We start from the raw sequence: 27,567 nt of genomic DNA, 5'->3' as shown, positions 1-27,567 counted from the left end.
TGATGGTGGCACTGTGCAGGCATTTAAAAATGTATAAACACAGTATTAGACAAGGTTCCAAGCATCTCCTTAGATGGGGACCCCATATTTTGACACATATGAGCCAAAAGAGGGAACATTCTCCTTGCCAACATACTTCTATTTCTGATGTTCTGGAGTTAATGGTATGTCAGTGGCAGACCGTGAAATGGCAGAAAAGGACAACGTAACCTTGGACAAACCTATTCTGTGGCCAAGTCTTTTTGAGGCTTCTTTTTTTTAAAACAGCAATTGTCTTTATCACTAGCTTCTAAACTTGTTCTTCCACAAATAAAAGGAAGACAATGAAGAGGAGAAAGACATAACCTCCACGTCACCTCTTTTGTTTATGTTTCTCAGTGCTGATGTCTTGGAAATACAGCCATTAAACCATCAAAATACTCAAATGTAAAAAATCCACACTTGCCCTTCTGACCACAGTCTTAAATACAGAAGAGAAAAATGGACAGATGAAAATATATGTTGGTGCATAGGCAGCACCATCAACACATTGCCCATGCCCAAGCAAATGGGCCTCAGTAAATACAAGCCAACATGCATTCCACTCCCCTGTGGCACCAGCAGACCATCCTTATTCTAAGTGCATGTCATAATTTGTGTGTGATCACACTTACCATACCCTCTCTGCTCCATAGGACTTTATGGGTCGCAGAATGACCAAATTTCCTTCTGCCAAAGTGGTGATTCTGTCTCTGTGTATTTCTTTCCTCCACCTTGCCCCAAGTCCAGCAGAGGACAAATCGGAGGAAATCCTTCAACCCTGAAAAAGCTGAAGCCCAGCAGGAGTTTTTCATAATCCATTATAGCATATCCCAGCATCCCTATCCTCATTTGGAGGCAAGAAAGACACAACAAAAGGAAGCTGGATAAGTCAGGCTGCTAGTGGTTCCCATAGGGCTGGGCTTAAATCATTGCCCAGTTTGTTTTTCCTGCCTGGTGATAAATACGTACTTCATAAGTAATGACTGGGACAATGCAAAGATCATAGAGGTAATGCTGACAGTATGCTTTCCATTTAATGCCACATCTTGAATCCCAGTTCCTTGTATTTTAAAATGTATGTATTTTTTTCAGCAAAAGTAAACTTTTGCAAAACAGAATATTCAGAAAACGAAGAGTTAGGTGAAGTATACTATATATGAACAACATTTAAAATACATAATTAACTGAGCTATGGACATTGAAAGGGGAAATGAAAGCATGACAATCTATTTTTCTAACTAGCACAGTTAGGTATAAACTTTGAATGGAGACTGATTTTCACAATTGAGGGGGATGTTGAGAATTGACTTAAGAATTGCTTATGAAATCTGACAGAGTCTGGTTCCCGCTGTTGTGTAGCCATTTTAGTTATCGCTTCATACACGTTATTTTGGCAAACTAAGCCCGCCGCTGTGCACTTTAACCAAGATATATTTTATCCAGCTTCATTTTATTATTTTAACAATAGCCACATTTGCAGTCTTGTTTTATTGTCCCTATCGAGCTGTTCTTTGCCTAGGCCAGCACTGCGTTCTTAAACAAGGCATTTCTTTCACTCTGTGATTTTCTCAAGGCTGCAGTAAAGATAGGTTGCCGGCAAAAGTGGTGTGCTTTGTCTCTAATGTTCACAGAAACATATACACTCATATGTGGGTATCCTTTCTTGGAACATCAGCTGTTTTATTATAAAAACATTACTTTGAACCATGTACATTAGAGGAGATTCCAGCCAGATGACCACGACTGTATGCTGATTGCTGTGTGCTTCGCTGCAGCTGCTTATGTAGACTACAGGCCTCCTGCTCAGGTATGAGGGATGATGTCTTCCCAGGGGAACCTGAAAGGGCAGAATTAGAGCTTAACATGCTGTGCTCTAACATAGCCTAGTTATGAGCTTTTTTAATGATCTTAGTGACAATACAATAGTGTTATTTTTATGTTTCACTCTCCTTGTCACAATTTTAATCCTGTCATGCTTCATCGTCCTAGTTATTGCAATCAATGCTTTATTATCTAAGATGAAGTTACTTCAATAAAACCTTAAGGAACTATATTCTGCCTCCGATTGTCCTTGCATATGTGAGACTAATGTAACTGAGAGAAACGGATGAGATATGAGTGACCACGAGTTCCCTGAGGAGTCATTTGTGTCATGCGCTTGGTTGCCCAATAATCCCTGCTCTTGGGTGGAGATGAGGCACTGCTAGTTAGCCGGAACAAAACCTGGATTAGGCCAACATGTGTCACCTGTAGTCAGTGCCCCACAGTGCAAGTGATTCTGCCACCCAAATCCAGTAGTCTCATTAGGATAATGAGAGCCCACTTGACATGGCGCGGCCAACGTTTGGTCAGGCACTCATTTTTGGGCCTCCTGATTATCTCAGTCTCACCACATGCAAAGACACCTCAGTACTATATATTGGGACATCGTGGTATTGAGGATTTTCCTCCTCAGCTAAGTAGGGAGTACCTAACGCTGTACATTGTTCAAGCTTGAACTCTTAAAGGATAAACCCCATTTGGTGTGCTTATCTCTGAACAAAATTAACCAATCATTCTGGCAAACCCTCAGCAGGTAGCAATTACAGTCAATTTGCGACCACCCCTTACTGCACATTTATTGGCACATGGCTCAACGGCCCAGCGGGGTCCTGTTACATTAGTTGTTGAGCTCATCCAGCCCATAGAACAGAAATGTTCTATTCTTGGGTCACGTTTCCAGCAGCTGATGGGAACACAAATACATTTCATCACTACACCTGCAAACATACCTGCACAATATAGAGCATATGCATATCTAGAAATACCTCTATCTTAACAAGAATGTTAGACCCGACAGCCTTAGGGTGGTCACCCCTAACTTTTTGCCTGCCCCCCTCAACGTTTTGGACCCTGTTTTTGCTGGTTTTTAGACTCTGCGTACTTTACCACTGCTCACCAGTGCTAAAGTGCATATGCTCTCTCCCTTTAAACATGGTACCCTTGGATCATACCCAATTTGATTATTTAATTTACTTATAAGTCACTAGTAGAAGGCACTATATGTGCCCAGGGCTTGTAGATTAAATTATACTAGTGGGCCTGCAGCACTGATTGTGCCACCAACTTAAGTAGCCCCTTAACCTTGTCTCAGGCCTGCCATTGCAAGGCCTGTGTGTGCAGTTCGACTGCCAATTCGACTTGGCATTTAAAAGTACTTGCCAAGCCTAAAACACCCCCTTTTCTACATGTAAGTCACCCCTAAGGTGTGTCCTAGGTAACCGCCAGGGCAGGGTGCTGTGTGGGTAAAAGGCAGGACATGTACCTGTGTAGTTTACATGTCCTGGTAGTGTAAAACTCCTAAATTCGTTTTTACACTAGTGTGAGGCCTGCTCCCTTTATAAGCTAACGTTGGGGCTCCCCTCACACATTGTTGGAGTGGTAGCTGCTGATCTGAGAGGAGAGTAGGAAGGTCATATTTAGCATGGCCCGAATGGTAATACAAATTCCTGCTGACTGGTGAAGTTTGATTTAATATTACTATTTTAGAAATGCCACTTTTAGAAAGTGAGTATTTCTGTGCACTTAAATCTTTCTGTGCCTTACAATCCACGTCTGGCTGGGTTTAGTTGACAGCATCTTGTGCATTTACTCAGACACTCCCCAAACACAGGATACTCAGCCTCACTTGCATACATCTGCATTTTGAATGGGTCTTCCTGGGATGAGAGGGTGGAGGGCCTGCTCTCACACAAAGGACTGCCACATCCCCTACTGGGACCCTGGCAGACAGGATTGAACTGAAAGGGGACCTGGTGCACTTCTAAGCCACTCTTTGAAGTCCCCCCCACTTCAAAGGCACATTTGGGTATTCGTATAAAATCAGGGCCTCTGCCTTACCACCTCAGACACTTCCTGAAGAAACTTGTAACCAGAACCTGCATCCTGACAAGAAGAACTGCCTGGCTGCCCAAAGGACTCGCCTGACTGCTTTCTGTGAATCACTGCTACCTTTCTGTAGCCCTGCTGCCTTGCTGCTTCCTGGCTGTGGTGAAGAAGTGCTCTCCAGTGGCTTGGATAGAGCTTGCCTCCTGTTCCCTGAAGTCTCAGGACCAAAAAGACTTCTCTCTTGCAACTGGACTCTGTAGGAGGCTGGACTGACTTGTAGTGGGTACCAAGGGGTACTTACACTTTGCACCAGGCCCAGGTATCCCTTATTAGTGTAGAGGGGTATCTAGCAGCTTAGGCTGATAGAAAATGTAGCTTAGCAGAGCAGCTTAGGCTGAACTAGGAGACGAGTGAAGCTCCTACAGTACCACTAGTGTCATATGCACAATATCATAAGAAAACACAATACACAGATATACTAAAAATAAAGGTACTTTATTTTTATAACAATATGCCAAAAGTATCTCAGTGAGTACCCTCAGTATGAGGATAGCAAATATACACAAGATATATGTACACAATACCAAAATATGCAGTAATAGCAATAGAAAACAGCGCAAACAATGTATAGTAACAATAGAATGCAATGGGGGCACATAGGGATAGGGGCATCACAAACCATATACTCTAGAAGTGGAATGCGAACCACGAATGGACCCCAAACCTATGTGACCTTGTAGAGGGTCGCTGGGACTGTAAGAAAACAGTGAGGGTTAGAAAAATAGCCCACCCCAAGACCCTGAAAAGTGGGTGCAAAGTGCACCTACGTTCCCCAAAGAGCACAGAAGTAGTGATAGCGGAATTCTGCAAGGAAGACCAACACCAGCAATGCAACAACGATGGATTTCCTGACGAGAGTACCTGTGGAACAAGGGGACCAAGTCCAAAAGTCCCGATCAAGTCGGGAGTGGGAAGATGGCCAGGAAATGCCAGCTGTGGGTGCAAAGAAGCTGCCACCGGATGGTAGAAGCTGTGGATTCTGCAAGAACGACAAGGGCTATAAACTTCCCCTTTGGAGGATGGATGTCCCACGTCGTGAAGAGTCGTGCAGAGGTGTTTCCGTGCAAAAAAACCGCAAACAAGCCTTGCTAGCTGCAAGGGTTGCAGTTAGGGTTTTTGGATGCTGCTGTGGCCCAGGATGTCGCCAATTGCGTGAGGAGACAGAGGGGGCGTCCAGCAAGACAAAGAGCCCACTCAAAAGTAAGCAGCACCCGCAGAAGTGCTGGAACAGGCACTACGAAGTGGAGTGAACCGGAGCTCACCTGAAGTCACAAAGGAAGGTCCCACGACGCCGGAGGACAACTCAGGAGGTCGTGCACTGCAGGTTAGAGTGCTGGGGACCCAGGCTTGGCTGTGCACAAAGGAAATCCTGGAAGAGTGCACAGGAGCCGGAGTAGCTGCAAAACACGCGGTTCCCAGCAATGCAGTCTAGCATGGGGAGGCAAGGACTTACCTCCACCAAACTTGGACTGAAGAGTCACTTGACTGTGGGAGTCACTTGGACAGAGTTGCTGAGTTCAAGGGACCTCGCTCGTCATGCTGAGAGGAGACCCAGAGGACCGGTGATGCAGTTCTTTTGGTGCCTGCGGTTGCAGGGGGAAGATTCCGTTGACCCACGGGAGATTTCTTCAGAGCTTCTAGTGCAGAGAGGAGGCAGACTACCCCCACAGTATGCACCACCAGGAAAACAGTCGAGAAGGCGGCAGGATCAGCGTTACAAGGTCGCAGTAGTCGTCTTAGCTACTTTGTTGCGGTTTTGCAGGCGTCCAGAGCAGTCAGCGGTCGATTCCTTGGCAGAAGGTGAAGAGAGAGATGCAGAGGAACTCTGATGAGCTCTTGCATTCATTATCGAAGGAATTACCCAAAGCAGAGACCCTAAATAGCCAGAAAAGGAGGTTTGGCTACTTAGGAAGGAGGATAGGCTAGCAACACAGGTAAGAGCCTATCAGAAGGAGTCTCTGACGTCACCTGCTGGCCCTGGCCACTCAGAGCAGTCCAGTGTGCCAGCAGCACCTCTGTTTCCAAGATGGCAGAGGTCTGGAGCACACTGGAGGAGCTCTGGGCACCTCCCAGGGGAGGTGCAGGTCAGGGGAGTGATCACTCCCCTTTCCTTTGTCCAGTTTCGCGCCAGAGCAGGGCTGGGGGATCCCTGAACCGGTGTAGACTGGCTTATGCAGAGATTGGCACCATCTGTGCCCATCAAAGCATTTCCAGAGGCTGGGGGAGGCTACTCCTCCCCAGCCCTGACACCTTTTTCCAAAGGGAGAGGGTGTAACACCCTCTCTCTGAGGAAGTCCTTTGTTCTGCCTTCCTGGGCCAAGCCTGGCTGGACCCCAGGAGGGCAGAAACCTGTCTGAGGGGTTGGCAGCCATAGCAGCTGCAGTGAAACCCCGGGAAAGGTAGTTTGGCAGTACCCGGGTCTGAGCTAGAGACTCAGGGGATAATGGAATTGTCTCCCCAATGCCAGAATGGCATTGGGGTGACAATTCCATGATCTTAGACATGTTATATGGCCATGTTCGGAGTTACCATTGTGACGCTATACATATGTCGTGACATATGTATAGTGCACGCGTGTAATGGTGTCCCCGCACTCACAAAGTCCGGGGAATTTGCCCTGAACAATGTGGGAGCACCTTGGCTAGTGCCAGGGTGCCCACACACTAAATAACTTAGCACCCAACCTTTACCAGGTAAAGGTTAGACATATAGGTGACTTATAAGTTACTTAAGTGCAGTGGTAAATGACTGTGAAATAACATGGACATTATTTCACTCAGGCTGCACTGGCAGGCCTGTGTAAGAATTGTCATATCTCCCTATGGGTGACACAAGAAATGCTGCAGCCCATAGGGATCTCCTGGAACCCCAATACCCTGGGTACCTCAGTACCATATACTAGGGAATTATGAGGGTGTTCCAGTATGCCAATGTAAATTGGTGAAATTGGTCACTAGCCTGTTAGTGACAATTTGGAAAAAAATGAGAGAGCATAACCACTGAGGTTCTGGATAGCAGAGCCTCAGTGAGACAGTTAGTCATAACACAGGTAACACATACAGGGCACACTTAAGAGCACTGGGGCCCTGGCTGGCAGGGTCCCAGTGACACATACAACTAAAACAACATATATACAGTGAAATATGGGGGTAACATGCCAGGCAAGATGGTACTTTCCTACAGACTCCTTGTACAGTGAAAATTCGACGCACAGCTTGGTAAAAACAACTCACAGCCTGTCCCGTGGTGAAAAATTCACCGCAGGCCGAACCAGAACGACGGCGCTCGACTTTGCACGGAAAAGATCGACGCAGCACCTGTGCCGCGACTGGAACTTCGACGCACGGCCCACCAGATCGACGCACAGCCGACATGGGGCGACGCAGCCCGACCTTCAGAGGAGAAACCGACACGGCACCTGCCGTGCGGGAGAAATTTCCCTGCGCCGCCCACCGGAACAACACAGAGTTTGTCACAAGCCTCGGATTCCACGCACAGACCCCGGGGCATCTGAAAACCCCACAACCTGAAGAGGATCCACGCCCGAGCACCGGAAATCGACACACAGCCGTATCTGCATGGAAACTAAACAACGCATCGACCGTGTGCGGCCCGAGAAAACGACGCACACCCCTTTGTTTCTACGTTTCTCCTCCTCTGCGGCCCTTTGCGGAGATTTTTCACACAAACCAGGCACTTTGTGCTTGAAAGAGACTTTGTTTGCTTTTAAAAGACTTAAGACACTTTATATGACTTTTCAGTGATATCTTTACATTTTCTTATTACATCTTTGATCGTTTTTGACCTGCAAATATCCAGATAAATATTATATATTTTTCCAAACACTGTGTGGTGTATTTTTGTGGTGCTAGATTGTGTTATTGTATGATTTTTTGCACAAATACTTTACACATTGCCTTCTAAGTTAAGCCTGGTTGCTCAGTGCCAAGCTACCAGAGGGTGGGCACAGGATAATTTGGATTGTGTGTGACTTACCCTGACTAGAGTGAGGGTCCTTACTTGAACAGGGGGTAACCTGACTGCCAAACAAAGACCACATTTCTAACAAAGAACATAATAATTAACTTGATGGTGCCCTACCACATACAATTCTACACATTAGGTTAGGTCCTCTAAGTAATGATGGTCCTACCTGGCCTTTTTTGGCCACATATACACTGCACCCTGCTGCAGCAACCTTGACGGTAGCTGAAGTCCGTCGCTTATATGCTGAACTTATAGCAATATACAGATGATTAGTACAGTTTGTAATGCAAACATTAAATACAAACCCAGCACGAGCTGACCAGGTACAACCACATGCAGTAACGCCAGGTATTAATCCTGCAACTGGACATTTGATCATGAGTAAAGTACCCGCCAAATGAGAAGAGATAAATTTGTGCTTAGCTCAAAAAAATAAATGCACTGGAAGCAGTATTTCCCCATACGGGACCTAAGGATAAGCAAAGGATATTAACTACGTGCTTGTCATTTGGGATGGTTCCCACAGTAGATAACTGCAATACTTAGGGCACGGTATTTGCCACGCTCTATACTACCGCACACAGTACACCGTCACTTGCCAATCTACCGGAAATATTAAAACAAATTCAAGATGAACACGGGGCTGCCCGGTCCCTGGAATTGGGGATGCAACTTATGGGCAATTTTGCCACTGTATCTTCAATTGTATTAATTAACCTTAAAGGGGAAGCAGTTGCACTAGCAGTACACATGCAGCTCCAGGTTGTTCCTCCACAGGATCAAGAATGTGAGCTGCCAAAGCTACTCTAGTATTGGTCGAGATAGCCTGGGGGCCAGACCCACAAAGCCACAGTTTCGGGGTGAATTTAATAAGGATTCTACCAAACAAGTTCCTGAGGGTTCTAGGAAATGCTGGGATAAAAAACAACAAACACTTAAAAAGGAAAGGGGAGGATCTCCGCATACGGAGACCCCACAGAATAGATATAGTCTCAGAAATAGAGATAATATAAAAATGCCTGACAGATATCAATATACTGATACATGCCACTCACCTTGACATATATCAATATACTGATACATGCCACTCACCTGAAAAACGCAGTGAGCGAGGTGGGTGGTCAGAGCGAAGAACAGAGCACGTGAAACCAAGACAGGAATGACAGCGCTCTACGGAAGTTTCTGTTAAAAACAAAGAGAAACTAACCCAACAAAAACCCCAGTTAAAAAAGAAGAAAGTGGCAGCAGTTGTGATTCATCATGCCACTCAAGAAGAGGGCTCTATTAAAGAACAAGAAGTGGGCACTAGTGCTGCCAGACAGCGCGGCAGAAGTCACAATAGTTCTCAGGAATCTTCAAGAGCATCTGGAGGTGAAAGCAACAGGTGTCTCCACGCCTGATAGGATGTAGCAAGTAACATTGCAGTTAGAAGGAGACACTGAATGCACAATAGACGCAATCTTTTGGGACCACGTGGTAAACATATATGATATTCTTCTAGCCGAAAGGGATTGGCCACCTGAATTTGTCTGTACTTGCACATATGGGGAAGATGTAATCAAACCTTCTTTCTCGCCCCTTGATCCCCTTGATCCCAATGCACTTGCAGAATCCTACACCATTGATTGGGCATTGGCGCAGGCACCCGTGTTATATTGCAACTATGTAGGGTGGGATAAAGATTCCCCCTATCATGTAATTCCAATTAAAAATCAACCTCAACCACAGTATCCAACGAAACATGATGCTAAAGCACCCGTGAGGGAAATCCTCACACAACCAGAGTACCAGGGTGTAATCGAACCCTGTGTCTCACCAATGAATAATCCTTTATTCCCTGTAGCTAAACCAGACCACTCGTACAGAATATTTTTTGATTACAGACACTTAAACAGCCATACACACACATATGCTATACAAAACTCTTATAGAACAGCACTTATAAACAACATAGTGTGCAAAAAATACAAAACAACACTGGACATTTCTAATGTTTTTTTCTGCCAAAACATAGTGCCTGAGAGTAGAGACCTAGCAACTTTCAGCACAGTAGGCTCCTGGAAAAATTCTGTAGTTTAGCACAGGGAGATAAGAACAGTCCAGGACTGTTTGCGGTTCGTGTGACTTCAATATTGTACGACATTGATGCTGAAGCATTGTTCTATATAGATGATATCTATCTCACAGATTATGAATTACTGCAGCATCTAAGACAGGTAGTCTGCATTGTTTTGGGATTTGCCGAATTTGGCTATAAACTCAATTAAAAAAAAAAAAAAGAAATAGCCTTCCTCAGCGTCCTGTTTTTGGGATACGAGCTATTAAGTGATGGAAAGAGCCTAGCACCACAATTCTTAGAAAAATGTGCACAGTTACAACCTCCAAATACCATTAAAAAACTCCAATCACTATTGGGTTTCCTAAATTTTGCCAGAACCTATATTCCAGATTACGAATTACATAAAACCCTTACATGACTTAATACATCCTGACTTTTCAAGTAAATTTTGGACAGACAAACATGCACACATTCTTAGAGCTTTGCAAACAGAAATGTTTGCAGCACAACACCTACACACAAGGCACAATAAAAAACATTTGGTTATCCGAGTAATTGCTGGTGCCTTTGGTTTCACCTATGTAACTTTCAATGAGGGTGAGAAAGGCCCAATAGCATATAAATCACATTTGTATTCAGCAGCAGAACAACGCTTTGCTCCCACTGAGAAAATTCTCACTGCTGTTCAGATGGCTGTCATTAAAGAAAGACCACTAGCCCAGGGGAAACACATTATTGTTGTATCTTCAATTCCAGCCCTCGATGCTGTTACCAAAGCCAACGTTCCAAATCCTAAAGCATTACATCCACTTTGGATTCAATGGGCAACGTCTTTGACAGCCAATGATGTTGACTACATTTTTGACCCAAAGTTACAAACTCAAGAATGTTTGCAATATTAACTAGAATACCCTGTTCCGGCAAATACATTGCCTATTGATCAATATCAAAGAGTCATGTACACTGATGGCTCAGCACAACCTGCAATAGGCACAAAGCATCAATACTCTACTGCTTGCACAGTCGTAAGTGGTTATATGGAGGGCAATAAATTCTATCCACGGCATACTTTCACGCAAACCCTAGGGGATTGCACTGTACAACTGGCAGAGCTAAAGGCTCTGGTAATGGCACTGGAACATACGGATCCTGCACGGCTAACACTGATTGTCTGTGATTCGTACTATTGTGTTCAGTCCTTCAATAAATATCTGCATTGCTGGCGCCAGAATGGGTTCAGAGATTCCAAAGGTAACACTATCAAACACAGACTTCTATGGGTGAAAGTAGTGGTAGTGGAAAAGCTACCAAATGTCTATGTTGCACATACACTACGGCGCCAGTACATTGGAATACACGTTGCTGGGAATACACTGGCTGATGAACCAGCCAAATCAGCAGTAGCTACGGCTTCTGTTGCTGGAGTAACTCGTTCTAGAATGAAACCAGACGATGACATATGGGCTGCTGTGAATGCCACGGATGAAAGCACACCATTTCCAAAAGCATTTCCTGCTAAATATTCCTACCGAATGGGAGGTTTCCTTGAGCAGAAGTAAAAATACCAGGCGTGGGGGTTCGAGTAATTCCCAATAAAGACCTAAGACCAGAGCTGATTAAAGCAGCGTGTGAGGGGGTTGTCTCCACCCATGCTGGTATGGCAGCTATAATATTATTGCAAGCACGTTATTGGGGGCCAGGTCTATACAAACAGACCAAGCAGTATGTCATTTGTTTTGATATCTGCCAACAAATTAAGGGGTCCACTGTCAAATGCTCGCCACAGACACCCCTCCTAATATCAAACAAAACATTACAATGTGTGTACTTGGACCACTGCGGTCCCCTGACACCGGACAGTGCATACAAATACATCTTAGTCGCTGTCAACTCTTGATCCAGATTTCTATGGGTTTGGCCACAATGCTCGGCTGACGCTCGGACTATTAATAAAGATTTGCAAGTCTCTATCAGCACATATGCAGTTGCGGCTTTCCACTCGGAGCAGGGTCCTGCTTTCACCTAAAGGGCATTCAGGGATGCCATGGCTTCGTTAGGGGTCCAACTCCATTACTCGTCTCCATTTCATCCAGAGGGAAATAGTGTTGTGCAGCAACGAAACCGAGATTTAAAGCAACCCTTAACAGCCAGAGTATTAGGTACAGGTAGTAGTTGGCTCAATCATCTGTATGGAATCAAGAGAGCACTTAATAATCTGAATGTGGCACTGTTTTACAGGAATTACAACAGTTCCACGACGACAACGCTTCTGCCAGTGCTGCCTCCGTAGGAATTAAGGCTATACCAATAACACCTACCGGCTGGATTCCAAAGGTTGGGGATCTAGTACGTGAAAAAAGTTGCTGTAAAAAAGGAGTTTGGTCCTTCTTATTGTGCACCAGTCCCAATCCTGTGAATACACGGTACCAGAACTGTCATTCTACCACCGTTGCCTGGTGCTAAAGAAAATCGCTTTGTCTCAATCAACACCGTCAAGTTACACCACGTGGCCGATCCTGCACAGCAGACCAAGATGAGCAACCAGTAGTTCCAGAATCCCTTTCACTACTGCTCAAATTGTCCCTCTACTAGTTTTGAGCAGCAACGCTGAAACCTCTCCGAGCTTGGGGAGGGTGGAAAAATTATCTTGCATTAGTTCCACTAACATCAATTGTAACAAGTAACAAAGATATTGCTGATCGATTTGATTCAGCTTCTACACAGACGGATGGCGTCATGTACAGTGAGCCACTGTGAGAGACCCCTACCAGTTCTCCTCCTTCAAATACGGCTCCAGTTTTTGCACAAACTGCTTCTGGATACTTTGCCAACATCAATTATACCTTTTTGGACTCATTTGCCTCTTCTACATCTGAATTGCCAAAAACACGTATGGTGACAAACTGGCTTAAAACAAATTACCTTATTTCCCCAGGGAACTATCTGTGGCTTTCCTTGACTATATTAGCTCTCCTCATTTGAATTGGCTTTGTCATTACATTCTTTTTATTAATACATGGTCATTACCTTCCTGAAAGATCAACAGTTGAACTGGTGGATGGGGTCCTGAAACACCATTTTTCTTCTCACAAGATCCGCAGAGACTTGTCTTTTGTGAACATTTCCGCTATACCAATTCCTGATGAGATTGTTTGGGATAAAGTCACATTTGATATATACAGCCCCCCGGAGGTCATTCAAATACCATACGGCTTTAAACTTTCTATGAACGATGTAGTAATACCCAGAGTTGTTTCTGATGACTGGGATGTAAAAACAGCTGACTCTATGATGACTGAATTGCAGGATTTTACTGTATTTGAAACTGAGGATGTTTATCAATCCAAAGAAAATTATGGTGACATATGTTGCTATAATTATTATGGACACCATTTCATTCACAGAGCAAGTACCCCAATGACTATTTTAACTACACACAATGGGAACATTGTCCAACTCCACCACAAGGGAGTTCTAAAACATATTCTGAAATATTTGCATATTTTTCAGGGCAGAAGGTTAAAAATACTGAGTCATATTATTTCAAATTGCATTTGATGGAAAATGTACATGTATTACTGACAGATACAAAATTCATTTATTAGGATTCCTTAGTTTCCCGGTTGGCTATAGAAGGCTATGAATATTGGCTGAAGTCGATTGACTTAAAAAGTGTAGGGAACAAAAATGTGGCAAATAAGGGGAAAGGAAGCTTTATTTAGAGATTTCCTGATACCTGTTCAAATGATATTCTTAAATGAAACTTTACAACAGACAAACTGTTTAGGCTTAGCAAAAATTAAGAAATTGAATGTGCAGAGTATTCCTGCCCCTACAAAACAAATGGCAAAAGCTTATCAATGCAACAGAAGATCAGCTCGATGAATGGGTCCAAAACAGCACATTTAATGCTTCACTTTCACGTCCTGGTGGGTGGTTATTGTGGTCATTAGATACCAATGGGTGTCATAGACGTCTTATAAACTGCACAGGGGGTTTTAGAAGAAGTAGGCCTGACCCCCGTTATATGTCATCTGAACATGCAGGTATAGTAACAACATACAGTGTAGGTAAATTATGCCAGCAATGGTTGAAGAGTTCTTCACTAGATGCTGTTAGAGAACACCTCAGTCTCTTGCCTAATAACACCGACTTACAGGATTTGCTGTTAGGCCCCAGAAAACAATGCAGAAAGTGCTTCTTATATGCAGTCTATAATGAAATTTGGAAGCTTTCTCAACAAGAAGCTGCTGCCCGGTGAAGGCAAATAGATCAGGAAAATTTACAGAAAGCATTAGCTGTTGTAGATAATGGGATCAATACCCTGTCCAATCGGGTATACACCTTAAACAATATTGTTTCTTCTGCAATAGACATAATACAATGTGATATGTCCTCTTTACACCATGGACAGAGTCAACTAAGGTCCATTATGCAGTAAGGTTGGACATTACAAACACTGAAGGCAGGTCGCGTTCCCTGGCAACATGTTAGGGCAAGGGACATATTTTCCACATTCAATTTAACACAACAACAACAACTAATGGCTAAGAAAGAAGCGACTTATGTCATGTTAAATATTGAAAAATTTGAAAAGTTGCCTTTTACTTGGCTGAAATACCATCTGCTGAGTGGTTAATACACGGGGTCATTAATCTGCCTATTTCAACACTTCAATTCACGTCCTGCTTAAAACACATTCCAATGGACAGATATGAAAGGCTAGGAGATAGTTACATCCATTAAGTATGGGAGATGCCCTTCTTGTACAAATGTCTCAGTGGCATGAAAGAGGTCTTTCTTAGCGGTAGTGAATTCAAGACTTTTGTCAGCCTTTCGATTGTTTGTAAACAGCAGTCCTTGCACTGGGTATGTAAAGTTTTGTCAGCTAATTTGGCTTGTTATCTGAAGGGAGTTCCAGTCCCCTCGATTAGACCTGCGTTCCAGGTGCTCTCAAATGGCAGCTATGTCCTCCTCAATAGTGTTGTGGGATGTGAGCCGGAATAGTTTATGTCCTTTCGGTCTCTAAGATTGTTACATGCTGCACGAGCGTACTTTTTCCTCCTACACGACAGAGGGAAGTAGCTAAGATTTGGCCCCATATCTCTACTTCAAATGTGAATTTTGACAAGTTGAGCAGACTCAAGGCTTTATTGTTTCAAAAACATGTGGTGCTCACATCTGCACGTGAGACCTATGTGCCTCAGGTTGCAAGGTCATCAGCAGAGATACAGTCCCTTTTAAGTACTAACTTTCTGAGACACGTTAATGAGCTCGTGGGACGAATAGTTAATGCGTCCAGTACTACTGGAATCACAAATTTCTTTAAGGCTGTTGATTCTCGTTTCGTTCACACCTCCTCCTCCATATTCGGCTTAATACCTTCAGCCATCGACTCAAAATTCTTCAGTATTTTCGGGGGATTTCCAATTACTTTGGCTATAATAGGTCGCATTTTGCTATTGCTGCTTTTTCTGTGCAACGGCTGTCCCGTTGCAACAAGGTGGACTAAAAGCGCTTCCACCAGTGCAGCTGTGTCGTGAATGCATGATGCAGTACTTTGGAGCATCACTCCTGGAGCAATTGGAGTGTGACTGGTCTCTGTCATTCAGATTGGTTTTGCATTGTGTGCAGCCCAGGTTTCTGTGCCTCTGGTACTCGTTTGAACATGCACTGAAATTTCATCTTTCCATGCAACACTTGCTTTAATTGGACGCTGATCAGTTGATGTTCTCATTGAGGGCTCATTACCAGCGCGTTGAGGGTGAGTTTGCCAGGGGAAGCTGCTTATGAGTTGCCCTATGTTGATTATGCAGCTCTAAACTCATTGTTGAGCACACCACGGAATGCTGCTGCCTCGGCTGGAACTCAGGCTTTGGAACACGAATGCTCCTTGCTTTTCCTTGGCGATGGACTTCCTACTTTACTGCCTGCCGAAGTGGAAGATTTCCTGTCTTCCATTATCCCAGATTCAATTGGCAACTTCCAAAATGACTCTGAGTTTTGAAATTCAGCCTTTTTAACGTCACACTTAACATTTTCAAATTGTCCTTCTAAAACATGCTCAAGTGTATTTTTAACTTGTCATTGTTGACAGTCTTATATGTATCCCTTAGGTTGAAATTTAGTAGCTTTTCTACATAATTAGGCTTTGAACCGGCATGGGGAGTGTGTTGTGCAGCCATTTTAGTTATAGCTTTATATATGTTATTTTAGCAAATTAAGCCTTCCACTGTGCACTTTAACCCAGATATATTTTATTCAGCTTTGTTTTATTATTTTAACAATTGCCACATTTGTTTTATTTTCCCTATCTAGCTATTCTTTGCCTAGGCCTGCACTGCATTCTTAAACAAGACATTTCTTTGACTCTGTGCTTTTCTCAAGGCTGCAGTAAAGATAGGTTGCCGGCAAAAGTGGCACGCTTTGTCTCTAATGTTCACAAAAACATATACACTCTAACGTGGAGATCCTTTCTTGGAATATCAGCTGTTTTATATTAAAAACACTACTTTGACCCATGTATGTTAGAGGGAGATTCCAACCAGATGACTATGACTGTATGCTGATTGCGGAGTGCTTCGCTGCAGCTGCTTATGTAGACTACAGGTCTCTTGCTCAGGTATGAGGGATGATGTCTTCCTAGGGGAACCTGAAGGGCAGAATTAGAGCTTAACATGCTGTGCTCTAACATAGCCTAGGTAGGAGCTATTTTTAATGATCTTGGTGACAATATGATAGCGTTATTTTTATGTTTCACTCTCCTTGTCACAATTTTAATCCTGTCATGCTTCATTGTCCTAGTTATTGCAATTCATGCTTTATTATCTAAGATGCAGTTACTTCAATTCAACCTTATTGAACTATACTCTGCCTCGGATTGTTCTTGCATATGTAAGACTAATGTAACTGAGAGAAACGGATGAAATCTGAGTGACCACGATTTCCCCGAGTAGTCACTTGGGTCATGCACTCGGTTTCCCAACCATCCCTGCTCTTGGGTGGAGGTGAGGCGCTGCTAGTTAGCTGGAACAAAACCCAGATTAGGCTGACAGGTGTCACCTGTAGTGGGTTCAGATTCAGTCCCCCACAGTGCAAGTGATTCTGCCGCCCGAATCCAGTAGTCTCATTAGGATAATGAGAGCCTATGTGACACCGCATCCAACCACAATATGATCAGTGACCTTAGTCCTTGCAGGGATATATTTTTCCTAGTTATATATTTCAAATCCTGAGCCCAAACAAAACCCTGCTCCATCTTCAGTCTTAACCAGTGAAGGCATTTACACCAAATGGCATCCTGAGGTTCTTTTCCCTTGTTTTTTTAGTACATTGGTGGTAATGATGTTGTCACAGTCATTAACTTGTTTCTAGGTGACATGGAAGATTTACTTTTCACTATGTTACTGTAGTTTTCTCAACTAGTATGGGAAGGGGCCTTGGTCACTCCTGGGTCTTCTTCTACTGTATTTCCTTTCACCTCCTGCTCCAGATTCTCTTTCAAGAGAGCTCAATATTTAAATGTGCATCTTCTTTTTGTGGAATGATCTTTTTGTGACGATCGAGTCCTGACAGGCTAGGCAAACCTGAAGTGTATGAAGTCCTTGGATTAGTCCATTATGAAACCATCTGGCCATATGCTCACTGCTTCCAGAGGATCCAGAGCAATCCCTGGAGGCTAAGAGTTATTTTGATGCATGGTGGTAGACTGAGTCAATGTCATCTGTGTTAATCCTGACCCCTTTGATGTTTTGGCTGAGGTCATTGGCCTATTCAGCTCAAGGTTTTCTTTAGCTTTCTTTATCTGTGCCTTCAAAGGTAATATTCTTAGGTTCTGACATGCCACTTCTAATGGCTACATTATGGAAGTGGTGAGTGTGCTTTAAGCAAGAAAGTTAGAATGCAGGCTTGGAGTTTTAACTGGGGGACGGTTCTCTCTTGCCATTTTTACACCCCCAATCACTGCTATACATTATGTATATCAAGAGTTTTCGATGAGGCTATAGCCTCAGGAGATTCCTAACTGTTCTTTGCATCCTATCCTTTTCATTAGTGAATAAATCCGGTCTTAATCTCCTTTGTCTGCATATAATTTGGGGAGGGGGGGCTGAACAGTAAATTTGATTGGTGGGATGATGAAGGACTATGAGGAGTGTTTGGTGAAGACTACCTTTTATTTATTAGGACCTTCACAGTAGGACCAGATGAATATCTCCCATCTTTTTCATCCTCAAGACACCTTTTACTGCTGCTACTCCTACTCAGAATCACTTGGCTCCAGCTGATTATTTGGGCACTAAACTAGTGTTGCCATGTTTCTACTTCAGTTGGAGGTCCTAAACCTACCTAGAGGAGTGAAAAGACTGTTCTTCTCTCCCACAGCATTCTCATCCAGCCTAACAGTCCATCTTGCCTCAATTTCCTGTTCTGTATCATTTACACCTGGCATTGTGCCTCCAGACAGTCTAAACTAATTTTGTGGCTGTTTCAGAAGTTATTAACAGTGCTGCTTGTACACTTACACAACTTTCAGAGCAGAGTCAATTCTTACATGCTGATATTTTAAAAATTAGTTGATAACCTTTTTTGCCCCCAAGTACCTCGCCCTGGCCAGAAGCCCCGGTGGGTGTTATAAGATATGCTGTGATGCCCACCACCTCAATTTAGGGTTTTTGTTTGTTTCCTATTGTGGGCACTATGAGATACAATATCAAGAAAACGTCAAAGTGGCAATAAGGTAAGACAATGATTACAGGTGCTACATAAAAACAGAGTTAGAGGGAAGGAAACAATAGGCAAAGGAGCAGGAAGGAAAAAGGGAGAAATAATGAATTAATAATCTTTTTTGAAATTGCAACTAAACCATATGGCTCAGAATTAACATACAAAAGGGAATTCACAAGCAAAAAGTTATTTTACATCTCACGCACACCCTAAAAGCTGCTAAAGCAGTTTTGGGGCTAGAGCAAAATCAATTGTTAGTAAACTGTAGCAGCCAGCATCAGAGTATACATTAAACAGCGTATTGAGGAACAGCACAGGCAGAAGACCAAGGCGTACTTTAATCAAAACGACCAGCTGAATGCCAGCAGTATACTTGGCTGGGCAAGCTCCTTACTTGCTCCTGTGCCAGGCTAATTTTTCTCCTGCATGGTGCAATGTAGAGGTAAGGAACCAAGTATGACTGCAAAACCTGAGTTTTGTAGTCGTACTTGGTTCCACCAATTTCACCACGTTGACTAAGGGCTGGGTTCTTGTGCATGGCAGTCTCTGCCAGCTTCACTGGCAGCTTCCGCATTTATATCTTAAGGTCCAGTCAATAAAAGCATCTACAGCAACACAGAGCAGATGAGGTAGGAACGTTTTTCTCAGTCTTGTATATCAGTTGAACAGGATGCTCCTGGCAATTTACAGGCAATACCACCGAAGGCTATATCCATTAGCTGGGCAGAGGCATCTGGAGTTTGAATACAAGAAATATACATGGAAGTGGCATGGACTATGCTACATACATTTTTTTGTCTCATTACCAATTCGATTTTCAAATGAGTATAAAAAAAACTTTCGGAGTTTTCAGATTGATATTGACAAATAATTGATTGTTTTATTAAAATATTGTTTTGGGGCATTTGATAACTGTGTATGTACTTTTTTGCTTGGGTAAATCTTTACGTGGTTATGACTGTGACCATGAGGACTAACACTAAGGTAATGAACATATTGCTGACCGGTAACTTTCTGTTGAGATCCATGCAATGAATTGACAAAGAGGTGAAGTTCTTCTAAGAAGTATATTTGTTATATCCACAAAGTTGACACGAAGACAAAACTGCTCCCTCGCCAACCTCCAGCCCTTTCATCCATCCAACGTCTCTCTCTCCCTGAACTCCCCCTTCCATTTTCGATTGTAAAATTCTCGGCATGTGTTGCATGCCGAGAATTCCACAAACACTACATATCCACCTCCTTTATATAAAAAAAAACAAAAAAAACAAAAAGGAATTCTCCCAAGCACAATATATAAATTACTAATTATGTCTACGCACGTTTTAGAGAACACATTTTACATAATATGAACACACAAATGTCCTAGTTTAAATCACCTTCTATTGTTTTGATATTCTTTACATTTTAGCAAACTTTACATAATGTAATCACATAAATACTCTGGGGGTTTCTGAGTCCTTGGACTCACTCCTCTTGTTTGGGTATTCTTTGCATTGACATTATGGTCATCAATGCCCAGACCAAACCTTGATGCCCAGTCCTCCTGGACACCAGACTGCGACTGAGCACACCCCTCTCCACCAACCTCATTATTAGCTAATAGGTCCTCATCACTCATAAGTAAAAAACTACTGTACCCTTTGGAATTCACTTTTCTATCTCTCTCTTTGTTGCCTCTGCTGTACAAAGCTACTTTCCGCTTGTTCCACCGCTCTCCATTTTCCAAAACAACATGGAACTCTTGTACATCTTTAACTACATATGGTCCCTGGAATTTTGTAAAACCCCTTCCTATACATCCTGACCTTATTTTCACCAGATCTCCCCTGTGACATCCTTCTACCAATCCAAAACTGGTGTTTCTACCCTCCTTTGAACTAAGCTTCCTTCTTCTAACAATGACGACATCCATGGTGGGTTAACTTTTGTGCGCGCCCTTCTACCTCTCATTTTCTCAAATGGTATTTTACCTGGAATACTGTTCGTGGTAGTACGATAAGCCCATAATAAATCATTTACCATGGTACGTACATTTCTGCCACCCCTTACCGCCATTTGAATAACCCCTTTCACCGTACGATTACACCTCTCTATCATACCATTAGCCTGTGGATTATACAATGCAGTACGGGTATGGCGGATCCCATACTGTTTAAGAAATTACTCCATCTCATGGGACACCAACTGTGTTCCACTGTCCGTGATAAGTTTCACTTGACATCCCTCCTCATGAAATATCTCCTGCATTACCCCAATGGTTGCTCTAGTGGTGACCTCCTTCATGAACTTCACCGTCAACCACTTTGAATGAACATCAACCATTATTAATGCATACCTCATATGAAATCCATACATAAAGTATGCCACACCACACCAGGATCAGGTATAGCTCCCATTATGTTCTGTTTACCCACCTTCAATCTTTTTTCACTCGCCACACAATCAACACACCTTTCAACCCTATTGTCAACATCACTATCAACTCCTGGCCACCATAAATTTTCCTTCAATCTTTTTTCTGTTAATGTTTGGCCTAAAGTACCCTCGTGACTCTAATCTGAATAGTTTGTATCTAACACACACTGGGGGAACAAATCTATCACCTCTCACTACAATATATTTTGTAATAAGGGACAATTCCCCCAAAACCTTCACATATGGTCGAACATGAACATTCAATGTACTTTCTCTCCTCTCTCCTTCCATGATCATTTTGACCACTCCCTTCATTGTCCCATCTTTCTCCATTCCTTCACACCACTCCTCACGTGATACAACGCCTTGTGCACATTCTATAACATCTTCAACACTCGCCACCGCTCCGTCATTTTCATATTTCCGTACACGTCGTACATCTACGTCCCGCCAATCCAAAGGCAAATGAGATAAACAATCTGCCTGATATTACATCATCCATGGATGTATTCAATAATAAACTGATGTTCTTGTAACCTCGTGGCTAATCTGGCCAGTCGTGGTGACACTCTGTTAGCTCCCACTGGTGCCAATACCCTCAACAATGGCATATGATCAATACGGAGTATTATTTTTCCGTCCCCAAATATAAGTTCGGATATATTCAATGCTCCATGAAGCAGCCAATGTCTCTCTCTCACCTTCAGAGTAATTTTGTTCCAATTTAGTCAATGGTAATGAGGCAAAAGCTACTGTTCCTTCCTTTTTGTCGGAAACTTGTGTCAAGACAGCTCCCAACCCAATTGCACTTGCATCCACAGTCTAACTTGGAAAAATACTTTCCTCCCCTTAGTAGTAGAATTAATTCATTAATGTTCGGTAATGGGTTATTATTCACAACAATATTTTAGTTGAGTGACCTAAGGTCGACACAAAATCTCAAAGAGCCGTCAGATTTGCTTGTAATAACTACTGGAGAAATCCAGCTTGAGGTTGCAGTTTGTTCTATGATGCCCTCCTGTACCATATCAGAAATCACTTTCTTTACCTTTTTCCTTTCCTTAATGGAAACCTTCCTCAATTTATGTTGTACTGGGACTGCATCCTTCCTTACTACAATTTTGTGTACATACCCTTTGAGTTCCCCTAACTTGTTAGCAAAAACTTCTTTATTCTCTTCTAAGATGTCATCTAGGGTGATATCTTGTAATATCATAACCCTATCATCTGCTCTCGGATCCAACCTAATGTGTAAATCATATTGGTGGTGCCAACCCAAAGCTGGTGGATCATTAGGGGCCACGTAAACCTTCCCTTCAATTTGACTCTTCCCAAATTTTATCTTCACCAACATGAAGCCTATTATATCTATTTTTTCACCCTGATACCCACCAGGATTAATGTCTTTTGGAGGCGTACCTTAGGCCATACTTTCACAAACATATTCTGGGGTACAATTGAATATAAGGAACCTGGAGTCAATCATCAATTGAACACTTTTCCCACGCACTATAAAGTTTGCCATTGGTATGGGCGGTCTAGATCTGTTATTTTTTCCATCGCAAATATTCACTACGGACAGAACCATGTCCACTTCTTCTTCAACCGCCACACAATCTTCATGGATGACACCCACCCTAGATTTACCACTGGTCTAGCACATGCGTGCAAAATGCCCCTTTTTACCGCATTTCACACATTCTTTACCCAAAGCAAAACACAAATTTGATTCTGTATTGTGAAACTTGCTCCCACATCTAGTACACATTTTGATATAAGTTTTGTTCACATTACTGTAAGCATTTTTGTTACTATTTTTAGATGTACGTACATCTTTTGTGCTCGCTAATACGTGATTGATCTCTTTAGTAATACAGTTTGTATCAGAAACGTCAGTGAATACTTTGTCTTTTTTTTCCATCTCCCTCATGCAGTACTCAGATTGTTCGACAATTTTCGCTATATCACTTGCATCCTTTAATGACGGATTTTTTGCTGCCCACACTCTCTCCTGCATTTTTTTGCTATGACATTGGACAATTAGTTGATCATGTATTAATTCCTCTGTCATCACCCCAAATTGGCATTTGGTAGATAGCTCCCTCAACCTCATAAACAAACTCATTGATGCTTTCATCTGATCTTTGTGGTTGAGTATAGAATTTCTGTCTTGCCATGACAATATTGACTTCCTTCGAAAACCTTTTCTCTAGTCTTTTCCTCGCTTACTTGTACACATCCGCTGCCTGTTGACCATCCTGCTCCAAAATTGGAGGTAAGTACTTAAATATGCGCTGACCCTCCTGACCCAACGTGCGTAGAAGAATAGCTTTCTTCCTCAGTGGCCTTAAATCTTGACCATGCAGTGCCACCAAATAATTTAAAAAAATGTCCATTCATCCCAACGAATAGGTGGATTCACTGGTTGAACAAGGAACAGAGAAGGTGGCAATATTTCTTGTGTGTGAGTAGCCATGTGAAAATTTCCCTTAAGATAATGTATAAACTGACTTGACTTTCAAACTTGAAAATAAAACTGCACCAAAAGCTGTGGTTAAATTGTGTTCATTTAATTTGAATAGTCTGTGGATAGTATAAATAATGAAATATTTGTTTTTTTTCCAACTTTTTTTAACGTGTATCAAATACAAAAGTAATCCACATATCAATGTATAGATTTCCTACACCCAAGATGGCCGCCACGTCTTTGGACGTATGTTTCTACAGTCAGTGGGGGTTGTTCCAAGAGAAGTCAAGCCGTGGCACGAGCCTGTGCTCCAATCACAATGCATGCGATGTGGCGTCTGTGGCGCACGCTGGCACAATGACTGATGCGCACAGTTCACCGGATACAGCACGCGTAGGCATTGCGCGTGAAGAAACTGATCGGAGGTACACAAAAGAAGGTACCTTTTGTAATTAACAATAGAAATGTTTAAAAGTCACCTGAAACGTTATACGATAGTTATTTTCCATTCGTGTTCCGAATTACCGGCTCATCACTTAAAAGTCTTTGTGCTCCCGTAGTGTGAGGCGGAGGTAGGCGCTCGTCACCAATGTTGAGATGCATGCAATGAATTGACACAGAGGCGAAGTTCTTCCAAGAAGTTTATTTGTTACGTCCACACAGTTGACACGAAGACAAAACAGCTCCCTCGCCAAACTCCAGCCCTTTCATCCATCCGAGCCCCCCGAGCTCCCCCTTCCATTTTCGATTGTAGAATTCTCGCAATGTGTTGCATGCTGAGAATGCCATAAACACTACACTTTCATTGTGATAGTCCAAATCCTCCTTGTCACAGCCATTTGCCCTACTTCCCTTGGATACTATGGCAGTTGCAACTAAAGTATATCTACTTCGACAGAGCATGATGTCCCAAGGGGCGAAGGAGTCACATGAGATAATATGCGGAACCAGAGGTTTTTGTAGCAAAAAGGTAAGAAAATTTGGAAATGTTTCTTTTTACTGTTTATTTGCATGGATAGTGATATCTCTCGTGATGGGGCAGAGCCACCTCAAGTCATTGGGAGTGTAATAAGGACATGAAGTAGGGCAATGAAGATTATTACTAAGCACAGGCTCATTTTCTTCATTATTTTCTAATATTGGCATGAAAAAGATGTGTGCTTCAGATCTTTTTTATTTTAGATGAGGTGAGGCCACATTGGTTCCTTTTAATAAACAGGAAAGTGACTTAACATCAGAGCATTTGCTGACCCAACTTGAAAACTCATCATGTCAACATTTTAGCTTAATCATTGCTGTCAAAGTTCATACACCCAAGATGTTATGAAAAAAGAAAAAGGTGTACTTCAAAGTACTACTGTTGGACCTGGCCCGTTTTGGAGGAACCTGCAAACCTTCCTTTTTAATAAGTATAAGTCACCCTTAAGGTAGGCCCTAAAAGCGCGTAGGGCTGGGTTCGTGGTATTTAAAACGTATGGTAAAACATAAAAGGAGAACCGTGGTACGAATTCAAGTGATAAATGTGATGCTTAGATTTCAGCGGCCTGCCCCAGCGCCCCTTGCCACAATTGTCTACAGATTGAGGGGTTTGATGCATGCGCTGCTTGCGGGAAGATTACATCAGGACACTGTGAACTTTGCATGCCCTACATTTACGCTGCAGTTTATATCTATAGTTGCCAACAGGGCAGGTGTGAGTATATATTACTTTTCTTATTATTTTTAAGTTGTACGCATGTAGTATTGATCAAGGATTAATACTACACATGCAATTAGACTCGTTAACTCGAACCAGTCAAGCATACTACAATACGATATTACAGCATCCTTAAAAAAATCATGCATTTCAAAGTCCAATATACAAGTTCTTCACATACATAAAAATGAGTACAATAAAACGGTCAATAAAACCATTACATTAGTAGGCAATCTGCAAAACAATTTATACAAAAGCCCGATTAAGAAAGTATCTGCTCTGTCACCCTGACACACTCTCAAGTGATCGTTTGTCGCCCACGAAACCCATTGGGCGCCATATGTGCACCAATATTAGGGATACAACTCAAGAACGGAAACAAAAACACTAGACGAGATGACTTCGCCCACCCGGCATGGCACAACTCCAAGGTTCATGTCAACACATGAACTACAAATAGCTCCATTTCGCATGGACATCATTTTGCCATTTCCGAACTTTGCTTTAACATAGTGCATTCTGGGAGTTGTAGTCTTGGTTCATATGAATTTTACCAACACACCGGATAACAATGACAAGTGGTGTCGCAGCGGCAAGGAGTCAAGTGGCCTCTCTACAAATCTCCATGGACATAAGAACTACAGGTTTCTTTCGTTTAGAAAAGGCTTTAACTCACCTTAAATTATTGCCAAAAATCCAAAAAAATCTAATGGAAGTATGTTTATCACTACTTTATGCTAGCCTAAGCTTAGTGCACCACATCTAATGTAAAAAGGTGACTCCAGGTCACCAGGGACATGTTCCTGTCCACTGATTTTACTTTACAAACCGCGAGTCAGGCGTGTTAGACCAACTGGATCAGCTGAGTTCAGCCAAAACGTCACCTGCCAGAATTCGATTGATTGTTAAACCAAAGCAGCTGTATGGCGAATAGTCTACCTCGTGGCTCGGAACAATACGGAAAACTAAAGTGTATATAGATCTCAATATCGCCGTCTTCCGCTTTTTTACAACGATATTTTAAAGTGCACTTGGCTATGAATTCACTCTCATAAAACAAGTTTTTCAGGAAATAAAAAAGCGCTCCGAGTTTGACCTCAATAAACAGTTTTAGAGCTCAGGTGTGAAACATGTGTAAAGTAGCAGAGAGATATGGAATGAACTGTGAAGGCCAAAACCGTACAGTTGGGGCTTACCTTCTTCTTGCCCCCTCTCCTTGGCTGCAGCACTACGATGCGGTTGGGTTTTTCGAACATCATCTTTAAGCTGTCCAGGGGGATCTCGAAGCGCTCGATCCTTCGGGCAGCCTGCAAGTCCTCCCTCACCGGAACATTGCCCGCCACTCCGTGCGTTTCAGTCATAGTGCGGGCGTTTTTGTCTGCCTGGGGAGTCCAGGTGTGTTGTTGCAAAGGTTCGCGCTCTGTGTAGCCAGATGGGGGCGCTCTTCGTCCCTCCCCTGCCGCAGGTGTATTCAGTGGCAAGGCCTCGGCACAGCAGCCACCTTGGAAGTTTTATCAGTCTCTCGGCTGGGCTTGCCAGCTGGTTCCGCAAGGGTCCTTGCACCTTTCTCCCACTGATGACCCGTCCTGCGAGGGAGACGCTTTGGACTGGATGAAATCGCGGGACCCCAGGGCCCTCGCTTCCTCTACGGCCTCAGAAAGGATTCCGGTGTTTGACGCGGCAGCAGTTTCTATGACACAAAATAAGAGGAGAAAAAATAAAACATTTTTTTTTGGCATAACAGCAACTATTAAACATTAAACGGAAACGTTTGACGCGCAGCTTCCTATTGTGCTTGCTAGAGGACAGGAATGCACTTTGGGGCTGCGGAATTTTCTTTAGTCAAATTGCGTGAGAACGTTCAAGGTTGACTTTGCCAAAATTAGCTTCCTTTAAGGGCTTCTCATCATAAACGTGATCTGCCGGTACTGGAGTTTACATCAGCACATTTCTCCAGGGAACCAACTTCCCAAAAAAGTCCAGCATGACGACGGCAAGTTACAAGAAAAAAGCCATTTCCAATAACTTCCTACCAGTGGCTTGGAAAACAGACATCAGTTTTATTAATCGTTCAAATTGTTATTTTTTTAAGTTTTAGAAAATTATTCTGCATCCTGGGAACTGAATATATATGGCCATGTAATGCACACACCAGACTGTACGATCTTGTTAAAAATAGTTGATAATTTGAGTTAGGCTCGGAATTACTAAAAGCTATTTTTATAATCTGTTTGTGGCAGATTTGTGTCATTTTTATTGATGCAAATC

The 27,567-nt window shown here is 42.8% G+C and overlaps 2 protein-coding genes across 10 annotated transcripts in view; one reads left to right on the top strand and one right to left on the bottom strand.

Moving 5' to 3' along the window:
* XIRP2 (xin actin binding repeat containing 2) overlaps positions 1 to 27,037 on the bottom strand; it is a 960,073-nt gene extending 933,036 nt beyond the window's left edge. Inside the window, exon 1 of the mRNA XM_069225265.1 lies at positions 26,496 to 27,037. Within this exon, the coding sequence (XP_069081366.1) occupies positions 26,496 to 26,660 (165 nt within the window). The 5' untranslated portion in view covers positions 26,661 to 27,037. The remainder of the gene's footprint in view (positions 1 to 26,495) is intronic.
* LOC138285393 (uncharacterized) overlaps positions 23,929 to 27,567 on the top strand; it is a 99,563-nt gene continuing 95,924 nt past the window's right edge. For 5 of the 9 annotated variants that reach the window (XR_011201586.1, XM_069225273.1, XM_069225267.1 and 2 more), the window contains exon 1: positions 23,937 to 24,042. Coding sequence is in view for 1 of the 9 variants with exons in the window: in XM_069225275.1 (XP_069081376.1) it covers positions 23,961 to 24,042 (82 nt within the window). In the remaining 8 variants the exon portion in view is untranslated. Of the gene's footprint in view, positions 24,043 to 24,501; positions 24,574 to 27,567 lie in introns of all 9 variants that reach the window. The other 4 variants (XM_069225271.1, XM_069225268.1, XM_069225274.1 and 1 more) reach the window with 2 other exon arrangements.

Source organism: Pleurodeles waltl, chromosome 3_1 (assembly GCF_031143425.1).
Source record: "Pleurodeles waltl isolate 20211129_DDA chromosome 3_1, aPleWal1.hap1.20221129, whole genome shotgun sequence".
In the NCBI taxonomy this organism is placed as follows: Eukaryota; Metazoa; Chordata; class Amphibia; order Caudata; family Salamandridae; genus Pleurodeles; species Pleurodeles waltl.
The sequence above is the reverse complement of the archived record's forward strand: the minus strand, read 5'-3'. Positions and strand labels throughout refer to the sequence as shown.